Source organism: Ammospiza nelsoni, chromosome 9 (assembly GCF_027579445.1).
Source record: "Ammospiza nelsoni isolate bAmmNel1 chromosome 9, bAmmNel1.pri, whole genome shotgun sequence".
Taxonomy (NCBI): Eukaryota; Metazoa; Chordata; class Aves; order Passeriformes; family Passerellidae; genus Ammospiza; species Ammospiza nelsoni.
The window spans coordinates 26,674,135-26,692,648 of record NC_080641.1 but is presented as its reverse complement, the minus strand read 5'-3'; the positions used below and the strand labels follow the sequence as shown (position 1 = coordinate 26,692,648).

The 18,514-nt window shown below is 56.3% G+C and overlaps 2 protein-coding genes and 1 non-coding gene across 3 annotated transcripts; 1 reads left to right on the top strand and 2 right to left on the bottom strand.

The window, feature by feature from the left end:
- Positions 1 to 7,228, bottom strand: PLK3 (polo like kinase 3). The gene is made up of 15 exons (XM_059478168.1): positions 7,012 to 7,228; positions 6,127 to 6,234; positions 5,927 to 6,043; positions 5,374 to 5,503; positions 5,197 to 5,284; positions 4,566 to 4,661; positions 3,703 to 3,898; positions 3,232 to 3,358; positions 2,728 to 2,837; positions 2,532 to 2,649; positions 2,345 to 2,428; positions 1,986 to 2,148; positions 1,757 to 1,886; positions 1,426 to 1,536; positions 1 to 1,043 (listed from the first exon to the last, which is right to left on the bottom strand). The coding sequence occupies exons 1-15, from the start codon at positions 7,165 to 7,167 to the stop codon at positions 849 to 851; spliced, it is 1,929 nt and encodes a 642-aa protein (XP_059334151.1). The 5' UTR covers positions 7,168 to 7,228; the 3' UTR covers positions 1 to 848.
- Positions 7,229 to 13,436: 6,208 nt separating this feature from the next.
- LOC132077104 (uncharacterized) lies at positions 13,437 to 15,639 on the top strand. The gene is made up of 2 exons (XM_059478586.1): positions 13,437 to 13,508; positions 13,761 to 15,639. The coding sequence occupies exons 1-2, from the start codon at positions 13,490 to 13,492 to the stop codon at positions 14,966 to 14,968; spliced, it is 1,227 nt and encodes a 408-aa protein (XP_059334569.1). The 5' UTR covers positions 13,437 to 13,489; the 3' UTR covers positions 14,969 to 15,639.
- A 2,723-nt stretch (positions 15,640 to 18,362) lies between these two features.
- LOC132077288 (small nucleolar RNA SNORA35) lies at positions 18,363 to 18,492 on the bottom strand. Its single transcript, XR_009419043.1, has one exon. It is a non-coding gene; the product is annotated as a small nucleolar RNA SNORA35 (small nucleolar RNA).
- Positions 18,493 to 18,514: the final 22 nt, after the last annotated feature.

Below are 18,514 nucleotides of genomic sequence, written 5' to 3'. Positions count from 1 at the left end.
TTTGCCCTTACACAAATAAGTTTTTATTGAGGCGAGTCAGGGGGAGGGGAACTGCACAAGGACAGACCAACAGGAAAATAAATAATTCCATATAAATAAGATACATAAATAGTCCCACATGGCAGAGACTGCCTTGAAATAAGAAACAACCCTGGGTCCCAACAAAATGAGGGCTTCTCCAGGCAAGTCCTCAGATCCCATGTCCCACCCTTTATCAGACCTCAGGTTGTACCAGACAATTCACAATTTGGGAAGAGACCGGGCACAGTTGGGCCCAGCACAGCTCCCTCCTTAGTGTAACAGTTGTGGAGTGGCACACACCAGCCCACAGAGCCCCTGGCAGGGCAGGCAGCACCCTTCACCCCTGCCCACTCCTGGGAAGGGGTTTTCCTATCCCACAGCACCCAAAGTTTGAGATCAAGGCTGTGGCAGCCATCTCCAGGCCATGCAGAGGGTCTGTGCATCTGATGCATCAGCTGGGGCAGGGGAGCCTGAGCCTCCACCACAAGTAGTTGCCAGCCTCAAACAAGGCCCTGCCAGCCCCAACCCAGCTGCAGGACACTCGCCCACCACCACCTCCTTGTAACACCCCCCGTCCATTCCATCAAGACCAGCACCACAAGGGCAGGAGATGCCAGGGGGGAGACAGCGATTGCCCAGAGCCACGGAGTAGCAAGGATATCCAGACCCGCTGCTGTAACCACATCCACATGTCTTAGTCCAGAGTCCAGCTGAGCACCAGGATACACAGTGCCCAGGGTGATAGCCAGCACCACATCATCCCTCCCATCCCATGGGAGGGCAGGGGGAAACCTCCAAGTCCAGACAGGGTCCCCCGAGGTCCCAGGCTAGGCCTCAGCCCATTCTTGGAGAAGCTTGAGGATGTATTTGAGGCGGTGGTGGAGCTCAGGAGAGCAGCCCAGCTCCTGGATACTGCACAGCTTGTAAGTGTAAGAGTTGCGCTCCCGGTTGATGTAGGTGACAAGGCAGGAGTGGTCAGGCTTGCTAATGATCACCTTGGTGTGGTCGTTGTAGAAATTCACCTAGGAGACAGGTTGGGCTTGGTTTAAGCCATGCTTCCCACAGCATGTCGGGAGCCAGGATGGAGCCATATTTCCTGCCTCAACCCGTTCCTCCTCCCCAACCTGCCTGGGAGCATCCCAGCCCATGCCCCATGGCAGGAATGAGCCAGCCCTAGCACAGGGGCAGGCACAAGCATCCAGCTGAAGTGCTGTCTCTCCATGGGCTGGGGAAGCTGCAACCAGCAGCTCCAGGCACTGGAGCAGCATCCTGCATCCACAGCTGTTTTCACAGCTGGATTTTCCAATTGGGCTGTGGCAGACAAGATCCAACACAGACCAGAAGGCCACCATCTGGCCTCCTCTTCACAAGGGTCTGAGCATCTCCACTGTACCCCACACATACCTGGAGGGTGCCATTGCTGAAGAGCATGAGCAAGGCTTGGTCAGTCTTCACCCACTGCAGGAGGAGCAGGGCTGGCTGCCCAAGGTCATCTATGCTGGGCAGGTCACCTCCCTTTGAAAGAAGGGTCTGCATAAGTCACTGGTCCCACACATGGGAGCACTTCCAGCAGCACACACAACACCAAGGCTGGGTACCCTCTCAGTGGAGTCCTCACTCTCAGGACACAACCCTGTGTGCCCACCTGGCCACAGGTGCAAGCAGGGAGTCCAACCAGCTCAAGTGGTGTGGTCAAGCCATGGCCCAAGGTCCAGCCCTGGGCCCCAGCACTCACCTTCATGAGATGCTGCTCCATGTAGGAGGCGAAGTAGTGCAGGACACTCATCTGTCCCTGCAGCTGCTCGGGAATGGCAGACACAGAGAACACCAGGTGCTTGCTGTTGGTCGGGTTGTAATGCACAGTCCTGGAGAGAGCAGAGCACCAGTTTTGGGGATGTTATAGACTCCCCTTCCCACCCAAGGGGCTCCCCTAGAGACAGATCAGCCCCATTGCCACCGCTCACCTGCGGTTGGGGGAGAGCATCATGTGCGTGCCATTGTTGAAGAGGACCCCAATGCTGCGGTTGGAGAGCTGGTAGCCAAAGCCATACTTGTTGGAATAATCCACCCACTTGCTCACCCAGACAAAGTGCTCGTGGCGGGCCAGGGAAGCTGGGTTTTTCTCCGCTGTTGGAGAAGAGAGGAGGTGAGCAGCCAGCCAGCCCCTGTCCATCTCACCTCCCCAGGGGGAATAGATCCCTACAGCAGGCTCTGGCACCATTTAGGGTGCTATTTGTACCCCAAGTAGCAGCCATGCCTTCATCCCAGGGGGAAGGGGATACACAGCCCCCTATCCCACCCCATAGCAGTCCAACCAGTTTACCTGGAGGCATGGAGGAGAGGCAGGCCCTCAGGAGCCGGACAGCTGACTCAACGATGGCAGAGGCGGTGACGCAATCCTCGAAGGCTGCGGAGAGAAGATGACAGGTTGAGTCAGCCAGCCCGCTATCAGCCCCAGCATGACAGGAAGCCTGGGGCAGGCTAGGGTGGCTGGCACAGGTATTGCTCACCTTCACAGCTGCTGGCCATTGTTCCCCGGATGGAGGGGGATGCAGACTTGTGAGATGTCTCCTCCACCACTGTCTCCACGGGGCTGGAGTTGGCGCTGCGGCACGACACAGGAGTGGCCTGTGGAGAGACCTGGCTTTATCATGGTCTGCCTGCTCTGCCAAAGAAGAGCATGCATGGCCTCAGAGATGTTCTCACCTCATTCCCTTCCACAGTTTTATAGCTCATCTGCCGACAGATTGAGGTCTTCATCAGCCCAGTAACCAGCTTGGAGATGTCATCCCTGTCCTCTGAAGAGCCCTTCTTGGCTGAGGGGAGAGCAAGAGATGAGTACACTGCTGAACATAGAGGCTGGGGACATCCAGGCCACCCCTCCCAGTAGCTCAGTTCTCTCTTATCTATTCCCATGCCCATGGAGACGACAGGGTGTCAGACAGCTGTCTCCCACTTTCACTTCCCAGTTCTCATGCAACACAGGGCTTCCAGGAGGAACTGCCCCATGGGTTGTGGCACAGTATCCGCTCTCCAGGCACACACCCATGCCAGGCCACCAGCACAAGAAGGGCAGGGGCACACCCAGCTTGTGCTGTCCCCAGGCAGGGGGTCCAGAGAGATCCATCAGAAGGTCTCTCCAGAAAACAGGATCCACTTCTTCCTGAAGGAAGAGTCACCCAGAGGCTCCCTGGCAATGCACAAACTTACCCTTGGGTTTCTTCTTCCCAAAGAGTGTCTTGGTGACTTTAGCAAACAGAGTCTTTGCAGGATTTGGGGGACTCAGCTCTGGAGCCATCACGCAGCTGCTGGGAGGGAGTTTCTCAGGCGTGTAGCCCTGCAGAGAGGTCAAGGGAGAGGTTTGGTTTCCATAGGCCACATGCTCCAGCTGCCCTGGGCTGACCACAGTCATTCACATCCCTCCTGACAGCCAGCTTGTGTTTCTGTCAAGCCTCAGAACATGACTGGCATCAGCACAGGAAACAGCCCCTTGCTATAGCAACAAGGCAGCAGAAGCATACCAGATCCCTCAGTTCCTCTGGCTGGCATTTGGGCAGGACAGCGGCTGCTTCCTTTGAAGGACTGACCCTTCGTACAGGACAAGGACAGCACCCTGCACAGCCCAAAAAACCTCATCCCACCTGGAGAAGGGTCCCTTGGCCCAGGCCCTCACCCACCCACCTTGAAAAACTCATGGTCCAAAATCTCATCAAGGGTGAGACGGTCCTGGGGATTGCGTCTGAGGATGCCAGTGATGAGGTGCTTGGCAGGCAGGGAGAGGAAGACAGGGAGGGTGTATTCCACTTGCTTGATACACCTGTAGGTCTCCTTGAGGTCAGAGGTCTCAAAGGGAGGGTTCCCACACAGCAGGGTGTACCTGGGAGGGAACATGCATGCCACTGTCAGATCCCCACCAGCCTTGTGACTCAGCAGCACTTAAAGCAAGGAAGTTATTGGCATTTGGCTGGCCACACCTGGCTGAAAGCAGCACTTCCAGCCCCGACAGCCATGCTCACATCCGGCCATGCTTCCTCCTAGCAACTGTTTAGAGCAACAGGCAAGGAGCCTTGAGGAAGGACAAAGAGCTGGCAGCAAAGGCCACCCACTGCTCCCACCCCTGTGGCCATCAGGGTGGAAAGGGGAGCAGGAAGCTTGCAGGCAGCAGCCGGGGCAGGGGCTGGATGTGCCGAAACAGCAATCGCTCCCTGAGCAAACAGTGCGGCAGCCACGGAGATTTTCCGTTGTTTATCAGGTTCACAGTGCGGTCAAGCCTGTGCTGAGTGCAGCATGAGCACACCCACCCCGTGCAGTCCTGCTTGCACAGTCCCCACACAGCATCCCAGGATGGCTGCAGGCAGCACCTGCTCCCAAGTAAGGCTGGGCAGGATCCAGCCAGCCGCTCCCCTCCCCCTGCCTCCCAGCAACTGCTGCAGAGCCACAAGGCACAGCACAAGAAAACTTCCTCATCGGGCTGCCCACAGAGCAGCTGCCCCCGCCCCAGGCAGGGTGCCTGGACCCCTCCCCACCCAGCAGCACAGACTTACATGACACAGCCCAGAGACCACACGTCTGACTCCGGCCCATGGCCCTGTCTCAGCAGCACTTCTGGGGCCAGGTAGTTGGGGGTCCCGCATATTGTCCTGTGGGGCAGAGCACCAGATCAGTGCATGCTCTCCATCCCCTCACAGACAGCCTCCCCCTGCTCCAAGCCCTGGGATTTCCCCTTGTCTTCCCCGCTCCGTTTTGCTCTTTGTGGCCCCCCTTCATCTACAAGGAGCCCCATAGAGACTCCCCCCTCTCCAGCTCACAGAGGTCAGCAGCAGCTGCTCTTGGGGAGCTGTTGGGAAGAGCCTGTCCCGGAGCTGAGGGGGAACAGAGCCTTTGTGTCCCAGCCTGTGCAGCCGGCACGGCAGCCGGGCAGGCACAATAGCCATAGTCAACACATTGTTCTCCCCGACGGCTGCAAGCTCACTCATGAGGAGCCACAAAGCCCCCAGCCCCCTCGCCTTGCCTGCAGCTGGAACAGGAATTGCTCCCTTACCCCAGGAAGGGGCCCTAAGGCTTCCTCTCCCAAGACCAGGCAGGACCCTTTGCGCCTCCACTCTCCTCGGAAGCCACAGGAAGAAGAAGAGTGAAACCCTGGAGGATTCTGAAAAAGGAAAATCTCAAACTTACTTTTTCTTCTGGTCAGAGACATCCTGGCAAGCAGCCAGCCCAAAGTCCCCCACTTTCAGCTCCATGTTTTCATTGATGAAGAAGTTGCCTGCAAGTCAAAGGCGATGCGTCACCACAAGTCCCTTGGGGACAGCTTGCTCCCCACACAACACCCCCCGTGCCACCCACAGCACTCACCAAGCTTGAGGTCTCTGTGCAGGATGCCCTTGAGGTGAAGATATTTCAAGCCTGAGATGATCTGTTTGAGGTAATAGCGCACTTCGGGCTCCAGCAGAGTATGACGGGCCTTCCAGATGTGGGCCAGGGACTGCAAAGGGACAGAAGACAGCTTGTGATGCAGGCAGGGAGAACAGGCAGCCCTGCTGACTAGGCATAGGCTAGGCAGGGTCAAAGCCAGTTCTTCCAGAAGTTGCACATTCACAAATAATCCTTCTTTCACAGCCATGACCTCAGCAGACTCGCCACACGAGGCTGAGGCTGCTCACCACAGCCATGGGAATCTCTGGATTTATGGTGGCCACACCATGAGCAGGCAGTCTGAGACAGACAGACAGACAGCTGCTGGAGTGCCCAGTGCTGTGCAAAACCACTCTGCTTACAGTGAGCTCAGAGTGTAACAGCTGACAGCTCAGGAGAAGGGGACTGCTAACACAACACCTTAGCAAGGCCTGCTCAACCAGCTATGGCTGCTTAGGAGATCCTTTGATAAGGAGGCCACAGCAGCACTGACCTTCCTACTGCAGTGCTCCAGGAAGATGTAGATGCTCTCCGAGTCCTCAAAGTAGTGGGAGAACTTGACGATGTGCTTATGGTGCAAGTCCCGATGTAGCTCGATCTCGTTGGTGATCTGACAGAGAGCAGCAGTGCCAGGTGAGCACAGGTGAGCTGCTGCCCCCCAGCCCAGCCCCCCAGCAGCCACACGGCACCCACCTTCTCTCGCTGGTGAGGTTTAGCCACCCGGCTGTGAGGAATGACCTTCACGGCATAGGTTTTGTTGCTGGAGAGGTCTGTCATTTCATAGCATCGTGCAAACCCACCCTGCAAGGGAAGAGGTGGTTACGGATGGGTGAGAGACAGCTCCTTACCCCTGCCTGCTTACAAGCCTCCTCCTTCTCCTGCCTTCCCTGGCAGCACAGCCCGGCGAGCCTCACACGCTCCCTCCTGCTGCGTCGCCCACTAAGATCAGAACTATGATGCTCTCAACCAGGCATTTTCTTCACCCATTTCTTGTAAAACCTCCAGGCATTTTCCCTTCCACTATGGCCGGACTTTGCATCTTTCCACATGACAGATCAACCTGGAAAGTCCTGCGCAGGGCAGGAAGCCCGGGGACCGGAGGCCATCGAAAGGCAGCCCCATGGAGACAGGTTTTTCCTGCCGTGATGTCACCCTCCAATCTGCACACTCAGCCGCTGAGCCCACTCGGGCCGGGCTGGGAACCGGCATCCTCCTCCTACACACGCCGCTGTCAGCCGGAGGAAAAGTTGCGTGCGGCGGAGCGGCGCGGGCCGGCACCCCTGGGAACCGGGGCACCCACCGGCCCACGCACCCGCCGCGGGGCGCCCCGAAACCGATGCGGCTCCGATAGCCGCCGAGGCACGCAGCCAGCGCGGGTGATTCACGGCTTCCAGCGCTGCTGCGGGCCCGCCGGGCGAGGCGGGGAGGGCGGGGGCGGCAGCCGGGGGGCTGTATCCAGCCCGGGCCGCCCGCGATGGGGGTCGAGCAGGCGCGCAGCCCCCGCCTCCCCCCTCGCCCGCACCAGCTCACCCCAGCGCCCTCCGCGACGGCCCAGCCCCCTTTCCCCATTCCCGGTACCTTTCCCAGCAGGCGGCCCTTGCAGTAGGAGCGGCCGGACACCGGGTCGGTGATGATGCGGGTGGTCTCGGCCGCGCGGGGCGGTGGCGCCGGGGCGGGCGCGGGCCGCGCGGGGAGGGCGGCGGGGAAAGGGGGGAAGAGGCCGGCGGACTCCATGGCGGCGCGGCAGGATCGGGAGGCTCCGGGGCTGGGGCTCCGCCGCGCCCCGCGCACGTGGCCCCGCCAGCGCGCGCCGCCGCTGCCGCCCCGGGAATCCCGCCGCCTTTATCAGGGACCGCGATGACGTCACCGCGGAGCCCCGCCCCCGGACCGCCCCGTGCCGCCCTTAAAGGGGCCGCAGCACCGGGAGGGGGCGGGGTTTCGGTATTCTGGGAATGCTCTGGTGTCCCTCTGTCAGCTGTGACACCGCGGCTGAACCCCTGGCAGCGTCTCCACTGCACGGGGCACACCCCTGCACGCACAGCGACGTAGCTGCATCCCCCTCCTACAGACAGGAGAGGGATGTACAAGAAGGACCACGCTACGGAATAGCCTTATTCATCACATCAGAAGCCTTCTTCTGTCTAGGCTTCTTCTGGGCTTTCTTCCACTCAAGCCTGGCCCCTACACCAGAGCTAGGAGGACAATGACCGCCTGTCAGAATTAAATCCCTAAACCCTATAGAAGTCCCACTCTTAAACACTGCCATCCTACTAGCCTCAGGGGTTACCGGTACATGAGCCCACCACAGCATCACGGAAGCTAATGGACAGGGACAACCTCCTCCTGACTCAGGGTTCTCCTGCGGTCACGCTGAGACCCCACAAACGCGCAGAGCTCCCTCCCCTGTCTCCCAGGACATACATAGCTCCCTGCCATGCACATCTGTAAAAACACTCACACATAAAACACCTACTCACGGGGTGTTTCCCCTCACAGGTGTCACCAGCGTGTGGCACACGACCAGCTGGGGTCCTCACGCCTCCTTCCCATGGAAAGGTTGTGGCCCAGGGAGGGTTCTCAAAGTCCCTGTGTGCCCTGACCTGCCCTCCCTCCCTTATGACAAACTTGGATGCAGGTGGACACTCCCCAGCGGCTTTTGACTCTGTGCCAGGGCCCAGCAAAGGGGGTCACAGATGGGCGCTGGGCACACAGGGAACAGCGGGAGATGCAGGGATGATGGGATCCACCATCCCTGCCCCTCGGTGCCTGGGCACCCCGTCCTCAGCCCTGCTGCTGCGGTGGCCTGGCCGTGCAGGCTGTGCCACAGCGGTGCTGCTCCCTAATGGCCGTGAGGAGCACTCGCCGCTGTCCCCGGATCGGGCCACGGACGGTGCCTGGCACCGCTCCCTCCCCACGGGCACGGCAGCTGCGGTGTGGCTGCAAACCCACAACCCCCCCGAGTGTGAAGCAGCAGCGTTACAAGAGCCCCTCAATCTTCCTGCTGTGCCTCCCTCGCTCACACCACACACGGTGACCATCCCGTGCCCTGTGCCTCAGTTTCCCCCCACTGCTGCTCAGGGCTCTTGCACTGATGCTCACTGCGCTCCTGAATGCGCTGAGGGTTTTGCATGAGCCCAGTTCTCCCCAGCACATCCCCTCTCACCCTAGGGTACTGGGGAAGAATCAACTCCATATTTTTTCCTGCAGAAAAGCTGAGAAACCTGCCTGAAGAGAAAGAGGAAACAACACAGATCCGGCTGGGGTTTTTTTCTTGTGTTTCCAGCTTTTGTAGGGGAAGCACACAGGAACCCACTGCCCATCAGCACACAGGGCCCGGGAGCAGGCTGGGATGCTGCTGCCCCAGGGAAGCTCCTGTTTCCATCACGTCCGGGGCTCCCCGGGCATCACGGGTTTTCCGATGGAGGCCCCGGCTCGGGGCTGCCGGAGCTGAGTCAGCGTCTGAGGGCGATGTGTCTGTGTGTGTGTGTGTGTGTACATGGGTGTGTGTGTGTGCATGGGTGTGTCTTTGTGTGTGTGTGTGTGTATGTGCGTGGGTGTGTGTGTGACTGTGCGTGGGTGTGTGTGTGCATGTGTGTGTGTGGGTGTGTGTGTGCATGGGTGTGTGTGCGTGGGTGTGTGTGCATGTGTGTGTGCATGTGTGTGTGTGGGTGTGTGTGAGTGTGTGTGTGTGCATGGGTGTGTCTTTGTGTGTGTGTGTGTATGTGTGTGGGTGTGTGTGTGCGTGCGTGGGTGTGTGTGTGACTGTGCGTGGGTGTGTGTGTGCATGGGTGTGTGTGCGTGGGTGTGTGTGCATGTGTGTGTGCACGTGTGTGTGTGGGTGTGTGTGAGTGTGCGTGTGTGCATGTGTGTGTGTGCGTGTGTGTGTGCATATATGTGTGTGTGGGTGTGTGTGTGGGTGTGTGGGTGTGTGTGGGGAGTGTGTGTGTGTGGGGGTATGGGGGTGTGTGTGTGTGCATGTGTGTGTGTGGGTGCGTGTGTGTGTGTGTGTGTGCATGGGGGTGTGTGTGTGGGGTGTGTGTGTGAGTGTGCGTGGGTGTGTGTGTGCATGTGTGTGTGTGGGGTGTGTGTGGGTGTGGGTGTGTGTGTGGGGTGTGTGTGTGCATATATGTGTGTGTGGGGGGGGTGTGCATGGGTGTGTGCGTGTGTGTGTGTGGGTGTGTGTGTGGGGGTGTGTGTGTGTGTGTGTGTGTGTGTGTGTGGGTGTGTGCGTGTGTGTGTGGGTGTGGGGGGGTGTGTGCGTGGGGTGTGTGTGTGCGTGGGGACATCTTGGAGGGGAAGATATTAGGGGTATGGCATGGATGCTGAAGGAAAAAAATTAAAAAATCAAAATCCTTCCAAAGTCAAAAAAATAGGCTGTGTGTCTTCCCTTCCAAGTTTTGCCTTCCTCCTTGACTTTTTCTGCTGCTTTTGCAACATCTGCGAGCTTAGTTTTGACATGTTTTGGTCCTTTGAAATGCAGGTGATTTCCTCACAGCCTATTTTTTGAAGACACTAAAACTCCCGATTTTCTGCTTTTTTTCCTGTTTTTTTTCTATTGCATTTCATTTGATCCTATCTCTTTTCCAGAGTGTTTGTAAGCCTTTCTTTTCAGGTTGACAAGATTCCTTTTCTCTTCCCGAAAAGAAATTGCTAGTTGGTACTACTACTTGTGTCTGAGCGCGGTGGTACGCACTGTTTTTGATGTTTAACAACAGAGGCTTGCTGTCGATGTCAAACTGAGAGCGACAATGTTTCGCCTGATGCTTTTTTTTCGGCATCTAGAGCAGATAGAAAGTTGATTTGGTGGAAATGTTTTCACACGGCAGTCTTTTTTAAGGTGACTTGGTTTACTACAAGCAAAGCAGCAAGGCTTTTTATCAGAGTGTAACTGCACAGTGCTAACAGAATTTTCTTAATTTTTTTCTTGTTTTTTTTTAAATCTTTTCAATTTTATCCATTTGTTGTGTCAAGTTATCTTCTAATGTTTTCCTTAAAGCATTGACCTGTAAATTTGTAAGATTTTGTGAACTTATGAGTCTGCTGCAAGCTGTTAGCATTTGCGTGACTGTTGGAGGCTGATTTGGCAAAGTTAAAATAATTTTTCTACATTCATCGTTAGCATTTACAAAAGCAAGGTTTTGAACAATATAGGAATGGGTCTGTTCATCTGGACATTGCCTTTCAACTGCTTGAGTTAATTTATCTAAAAATGACCTATAGGATTCTGCTTTACTTTTTTTAATCAGTGGATAAGAATTTACATGTGTCCTAGCTGGCTCTACTGAAAACAAGGGTTTCTTTGCAGCATCTTTAATGTTTGCTAATACAGCACGAGGGAAGTTTATCGCTTGATTTTCTGCTCTATTGTAAGGTGGATCATTTGCTAATCTAACAACATCTAAATCTGCATAATCAGTATCTGCGTATTTTTCAACTAACTTATTTAGAAGTTTTTTCCATTGTAATTCTCATAGTAGGTACTGTGAATTGGTTAAAATCAGAGAAGTCACATTTCGACAGTCAGCAGGGACTAAATCATAAGAATTAAAAGTACTTTTCAGCACATTGTTAAAATAGGGAGAAGAGAACCCACTTTCTTTCAAAGCTTGACGTAATTCCTTTATGTCACGGCGAGTGAGTCTTTCGTATTGTGGGTTACGACCATTACGACCATTTCTTACAGGTAATGCAAGGAGTTGTTTCTTTGAGTCTAAATCTTTTTCTAATTTTTGATTAATGTAAGACCAATTAGGCAACTTTAATGGGAAGTCAGAACTGACAGTTTCACTGACAGCAGCTGTTCCGAGAACCCTGCCAGTGTCCGAATTCTTGGCAGGGAAGTTGCTGCAGCAACAAAGTTTCTTGGGAACTCTGCCGATATGGACAGAAGAACACGCTCTTGAATTCTTGGCATGGACACCTCAACAACACGCCCCCCTTGGAGCCCTGCCATGAGGGACAGAGGAGGGCTCAGCCAAACAACACGCCTCTTTCGAAGCTCTGCCAAAAGGGGCTGGGCAAAGGGCGCCTTCTCTGGACTGGGGAGGAAAGCTAAGATTCGAACTCTTCTGGGAAAGCAGCCTTGGGTTTGTGCTTTTGAGAATCTCTAAAGAGTAATGGCATGTTTCACAAAGTCTCTTTGCCTGTCAAGATTCAGCTGGAGAACAGCTAACATCAGACTGAGAATTTAACACCCTATCTTTTCTCTCAACAGCAAAAAACCCCAGATTTCGAATTCTTCAAAATCTCAGCTTGTTTCTCTCTAGAAACTTTTTGAAAATCTCTTGCTCTTTCTTCAAGCCTCTGCCCGGGCAGAGCCCCCCTAGTTTGGCTAAATTCCTGGCTGTTGCCTGCTGCATTTGTCTTCCCTCTGCTTTGTCTTGTGAACGAGCTCCACTCACTGCTATTTCATCTTGTATATCAAAAGGCTGGCGAATAACAGAAAAACCTGGCAGAGGCTTATTTGAACAATTTACCAAAAAGAACTCTCCAAATCACAAAGCACCTTACCTGCTTGAACTGAATCTGAGGGGTTGCCTTCTCAGAAAAGGAAAACAGTGACAGGAGTGACCCCCACAGCCCCCCCACTACACAAAGCAGACTCTAAAACAATTTCAGCTGCTCTTGCTTTTACAATTTCAAAACACATAATTCTTTTATCACAAAACCTCTGCAAATTCACATCTCCCCCCTCTGCGTGGCTTGCACTTGCCTCCAAACAAATTTCACGAACTCTTAAGTTCTCGGAATACAACAAAATTCTGAACGCTTCTCCTGATATGGAAAGAGTTCATCATTTCCCGGAGGGGTGCTAGAGAGATTATTTTCTACCGCAGGGACACAGAGAGACCCGAGAGAAACAGAAGATACGACCCAATCTGAAAGCCGTCCTGGTTCCCCATTTCTGGAGGACGGGATGCAGCCAGCATTTCTGGGAGAAGCACCAGATGAATAAGGAGGGAGAGAATCATCCTGACCAAAACCTGAAAATTTCCTCAAGAGGGACGCAGGCTCAATTTTACTTGGATTTAAAGAGTCTGAGCAAGATATTTTGTTTTGTGGCTCAGAACTGTCTTGGTGGTTGGACCCTTGAGTGAGCTGGGGAAGGAAGAACCAGTACCAGCAGGGCCAAGGCACCCCAGGAACTGAGGCACAAGTACTGCACACTCTCAGCCCACGTCCCATCTTACTCAACTCCACAGTACCCAAACAAAGAGCTGTTGGTACACTCCATGTGCCTCAGTTCACCCAATTCACCCCATAGTGGGCACACATGCACTTTCAGGGTGTGAAAACAGAGCTCCCCTCTCCAGCACTGGGCGATGTAGTGCTCATGTCTGACTCTGCTCCTCCTGACGGGCCTGGGACTTGTGTGGGATGGAGGGAATTCATCAGGGGTCCAGCGATGGAGTGCAATGCTGGCCCTTTGGTCCCGAACCGGCAGGAATGTGCACTCTGCTTCCTTTCCCCAGTGGAGCTGGCAGCTGCGCCCAGCCGGGCAGAGCCCTCTCCCCATCCCAGGAGAGAGGCAAACTCAGCAGAGCCCAGCCCAGCCCTTCTCCAGGAGCTTGGGGGGCTGATGATGGAGCAGGGACAGGACTGGAGGGACACGGACAGGACTGGAGGGAGACATGGCTTCGGGCGGGGCAGAGGGAGAGGCTGGGAAGGGGCATTCTTTCTGGGGAATGGAGAGGGGAAGGGTGATGAAGGAATGGGAACTACGGCTTATGAAGGAGGGGCAGAATAAGAGGGGATCGCGGGTTGATGGACTGCAGGGGAGCTGGGTCGAGCGAAATTTGTGGGTACCGCTGCACAGGGCGGCCGGAGGGTCCATGGCTGGCGGCGGGACCCCTGCGAGGGGACGGGGCACGGGGGGCTGAAGGGCGGCCATGGGCCGGGCCGGACGGCGGCGGGGCTGGGGCTGGGGCTGGGGCGGGATGTGCCGGTGCTGGGGCGGGATGTGGCGGGGCCGGGATGTGGCGGAGCCGCCCCGCGGCGAGGCGGAGCCGGCGGCCGCGCCCGGTGGGAGCGCGGCGGGAGCGGAGCAGCCCTCGGGATGGGGCGAGCGGCGGCAGGTGAGGCCGGGCAGGGCACGGGGGGCACGGCCGCAGCTCCGGGGTCGCTCGCTGCCCGCGGGCACCCGGCCGGAGCAGCGGGAGAGGAGGCCCCGGGCTGGCGGCGTCGGTGGCACTGCAGGACGGCCCGGGAGGAGGCGAGCGGGTCCTTTCGCGGAGGGGAGGAGAGGTGGGGTTCAGTTCCCCCGCCGGGAAGGCTGGAGAAAGGGAGCGGGAGGGCACAGGGAGTCACCGTCTCCGCTCTCCCCGCAGACGCCGGGCTGGGCACCGTGTCCCTCTGGGGCAGCCTCCTGCTCGCTGCCGGCCTTGCCCTGGACCCAGCACCGCCTGTCTGCAACTGCTCCGAGCCCATGGACTACCAGGCTTTCCGGGAGGCTCCGCTCCCCGAGAGCTGCTGCCTCAACTTCACCAGCTCCAACATCACCCACCTGGACTGGGGAGCACTGGTGGGGGTGCAGGGGCTGCGGGAGCTCTACCTCTCCCACTGCAGCATCATGGCCATCAGCAACGCACAGGGAGCCCCTCCTGCCTTGGAAATATTACACTTGAGTCACAACCTGCTGGAAAGTCTCCCTGGAAGTTTTCTAGAAAATGCCCCTAATTTGAGGGTTCTTTATCTGGACAGCAACCAGCTTCAGGAGCTGCCCAGGTCCTTCCTGAAAGCATCTTCCCAGGTCCAGGAGGTCTACCTGGGCTTCAATGCCCTCACCTTCCTTCCTGCCAGCCTCCTGAAGCCATCTCTGCTCCAGCTTCAGCTCTCCAACAACAGCTGGGACTGCAGCTGTGCTCTGCTAACCACCCTGGAGGGCTGGTCCAGCCAGGCTGCCGAGGTGATCTGCCACACCCCAGAGCAGTACCACGGTGTGGGCCTCCAGAGCATCCCCCGGGAGGAGCTGTGCCACTCGCACGGCCTCACCGCCCTCTTCATCTGCCTGCCCCCCCTCCTCATCCTCGCCAGCGTCACTTGGTGCTTCTGCCGGCAGAAGAAAAAGACCAACTACAGCCTTCAGAGCAGGTCCCAGAGCCAGCGGGCCGCGGCAGACAGGGGCAATGTGCCACTGTCTGCAGAGCCCCACCACTACGTCCCCTACGATCTGCCTGCTGCTCCCTCCAAGGCTGAGAAGAAAGTGCTGCTGGGGAAACAGGCTGTGCTGCAGCCCTTCATGGATCCACTGGAGAGCGGCAGGGACCTCTATGAGGAGGTGGAGATCCAGGTGGGATCCCCCAGCAGTTCCCAGGTGCCATCCCATGAGGGGCAGCTGGGCACCCCAGCAGCAAGGGCAGAGGAGCTGGGCAGGGAGCCAGAGGGGGACACTGTCAGCGTGAGCGAAGTGCTGAAGGACTCTGCCAACCGGGAGAAGATCTATATGAGCCAGACAACCAGCTACTACAACCTGGTACCTGGCATCGAGCTGGAGGACTCAGACAACCTGGAGTATGAGACCATTGACCTGCACTGATGCCAGGACTTGGGCTGTGTCTGGACACACAGCAGGATGGCAGGGGCTGGGCAGCAGTGAGAGCCACCGGAGCAGGAGAGGCACGAGTTGTCCTGCCATGGCTGACAGTGGCTATTTGCAAAGCTGCACCGCAAATACCCATCCCTTGCCCTGTGCTACCGTGTGAACCCCTGGCTTGCCATGTGCTGCAGCTGGGCAAGGCTGCAAGGCTGCTTCAGGCTCTGGGGACCCTCCCACAGGATGGTGGTGCCTGAGGAAGGAGGTGCAGGGAAGGTGGGGGCTGGTTTTGGGGATCAAGCGATGATGCTGTGAGTGCCAGACCCACTGACCAGAGCTTCCTCTCCTGCTGGAGCCAGAGACCTGCTGCGCTCCAGCCTGCAGGGAACATGATCTGGAGACATGAAACAGGGCTGGTCCTGCCTGTGGTCTCTGGATGGGGTGCCCTGGGCCTGTCAGGGGAAGCCTGTGGTGGCTCTGCCTGCTGTCCACCCTATACCCCACAGGGACTTGAAACAGTCAATGCACGTGTACTTCATGGTGTGTGTGTGTGCACACTTGTGGGAGTGTGTGTGAAGTGCACACACAAACAGGGCGGCATCAGAGGGGGCCCTTTGCAGACAGCCCTGTAGGACCCAGCTCTCAGTAAGAAATATATTATTTTACTCCTGGCACTGTGGCTCCATCCCTTTGTGCTTTGGGGTAGTGGGGAGCCAACAAGTGGGATGTGGGGAGTGCAGGGATGGTGGAGTTCACTCCTACCCCATCTACCCTCCCCTGCCCTGGGTGATGGCCCAGTGAGGGTGTTGCCCAGCATCCCTGGAGCCTCTTTGTTGCTCTGGCAGAGCAGAGCTGGGCACTGGCCAAACGCCAGCAGAGCCTTTGATTTGTATCAGGATTTACAACAGGGGTGGGGAAGGTGTCAGCTTGCTGTAAATGCCACAGATCCTGAACAAAGCAAGAATTTGTGGGGCTCCTGGGAGCAGGGCAAGGGCTGGGGGTGCTGTGAATCACCACTCAATACAGGCACTCCCAGCAAGTCTCACCCATGGTGCTCCAGCCCTTCTCTGCAGATGGGGGGACACCCTCGAGCCCTGCTCCTCCTGCCCGGGGGGACATTGTCCAGGCTGGAAGCTGCATTGGCCACCCTGTGTGCTGTGGAGCTGTGCTGGGCCCGGTGCCCAGGCAGGAAGGGAGGGAGCTGGGCAGGGCAGGACGCGGCGCTCCGGCCGGCAGAGGAAGCGGTGTTTCCTGCAGAGTGCTGTGGGGCTTCCAGCAGCCCATGGTGGGACTGCTCAGCCCCAGCCCCACATGGCCTGGGGACAAGGATGGGATGATTTTCCTTCATGTCTCCTGCCACTCATGGATGTTTCCCCGTTTTATATCCAGCTGGACTGCTTCCTTCCCTGCTCCCTCCTGGGTCCTGGGAAAGTATCCCAGCTTTTAATATCCCTCCATCACTCTTTGCCAAGGACTGCAGTGTACCCTGGCTCATGCCACCCCCACAGGGACAGAGGGATCAGAAGCTGCCACAGGACTACAGCAGAACAGGCTGGGTTGGCAGCTGTCTCCAGGGGCTGCAGCCCATCCCATGGCTGCAGGGTTTGACTAGGGCTAACAGCTGCATTTTCCACCTGTGCTCTAGAAATGCCTGCAGTCCTTCCATGGGTGCCCCCTCTGTTCATGTACCCTGGGGTCCTGTTCCCAGGGCTGCTGGGAATGATGTAACATCCTGTCCTTTCCCTCTTTCTCATGAAGCCTAAATTCGGATGCCATGGCTGATGCAAAGGGAGTGACCCAAATCACCCCACTGGGTCTTGTTCAGCCCTTGCTCTGGTACCTGCAGTCCCTGCCCAAATTTATGACAGGTGACAGGGAGGTGTGACCAAACCAAGTGTTCTCTGCTCTTTGTCTGTGACAGCCCTGACACACTCAGACACGTTCCCCCTAAGAATATTAGTTTGAAAGTTCCCTTTCCTGCAAGTCCCCCTTCCTTTAAAGCTCCCGAATTCCCTCAAGCCAGCCCTGCTTCTCCTCCATTGCCTTCCAGGTCACTGCTGGACCTATTGAAGTGTAACCACAAGGTCATTTCCTGGGTTGGATCATGTCCTGTGAAAATACCCCAAAGTTAATACTGTGTGAAGCTGAGAGAGCCACTCAACAGCAAGGAGCAGACATCCCACAGCCAGCACCACTTTGGGAGTAAAGTGCCACACACGCTGGGCCAGCTGCCACTGCTGTTCCCATGTCACACTCCCAGTGCAGCTCTGGGTGCCACTTTTGTTCCGACGGGCAGTTGCCCTTGGCAGCTGTGTTTCTCAGAGTAGTAACTTAGTAAACAGCACACACTGATGAGCCATAATCCTGTTTATCAGGGGACAGGTTTATAATGCTGCTCTGACACCAAGCTGGCATTTGCTACATAAAGCTGAGTTTCTCCATCGGTACAAAGTTCCTCAGAAATAGCCTGAATGCTGTTTGCACTCTGTGGAGGATGTCGGGAGAGAAGAAACACATTCAGAGGAAGCGGCCGTGACACAGCCCTGCCAAGTGCGCTTATCGCCTCCACCCCACCTCTCTGGAAAGCAGGGAAAGTTTACACCGGATCACTATGGAGAAGGAATGTGCTTGTGAAAACATCCCACCCAGCCCAGGTCCCACTGCCAGGGACTCCTGGACTGCAGGGACACCAGCTGGGCTCAGCTCTGCTCACAGTGCCCACAAGCACTGACCCAGTCTGTGAGGGGCTGCCAGTGCACACCCACGGTCATCAGAACAGGTACCACCATTCTGCAATGCTCAGCTCTGGTACTGACTCATGCTCACCTCCCTGCCAGCAGCACAGCACAAACCCACACTCCCCAGGCACTTGCCCAGGGCACCTCCTGAGTTACACTTGGCAAACATGGCACAGCATCACAGGAAAAAAAAAATTAAACTCCTTTCCCCAAAACTGTTTGGCGGGACAGAGTTGCATTTTTGAAGCATGAGACTTAAGTCTCACCACAACTCTCCTTGGGGCAAGATGATCATGGACCACCCCCCTTCAGTTCAGAGGTAGTAACTGTGATGCTGGGGCTGCAGGAAGCCTGATTTGCACCAGTGATCCAATGGATAAACAAGGCTTTTGTGAAAATACACAAATGGGATTAAGTGTGCAGTGTGTTCACCGGACAGGCACAAAGTGTGTGAGCCTGGCCTGCCCCACGGCACAGGACCAGCCCTCAGATGGGCTCCTGACTTCCCCCAATACCTGCATAAAGAGCAACTATTTTTAGAGATTTACTTTCCTTAAGGGACAGGAGCCTTTAGGAAAGATATCACCAAAAACACTCAGAAAAGCTTTTGTTCACCAGAGCTTTCCAATTCCACCCAAGTGACAGGGCACAAAGCTGGAGTTTGTATCCAGCTTTCGAAAGGGACAGACCATGATGTGAGCCTGGCCCTTCTGCTAGAAGGAATTGATCTTGCACTGGAGTGAGACCAAGGAGGTCAGGGAAAGACCAGCTGGTCAGTGAGCAGTGCCACCTGGTTTGGTTAAAAGGTCCT

What these genes read in the sequence shown, in the direction of transcription:
- PLK3 (XM_059478168.1), bottom strand. Translation starts at nt 7,167, where the DNA reads ATGGAGTCCGCCGGCCTCTTCCCCCCTTTCCCCGCCGCCCTCCCCGCG. An exon ending in ATGCTCTCCCCCAACCGCAG is followed by an intron (nt 1,887 to 1,985) that starts GTGAGCGGTGGC and finishes TGCTCTCTCCAG; the next exon opens with GACTGTGCATTACAACCCGA. An exon ending in TCAGCAATGGCACCCTCCAG is followed by an intron (nt 1,044 to 1,425) that starts GTATGTGTGGGG and finishes CCTGTCTCCTAG; the next exon opens with GTGAATTTCTACAACGACCA.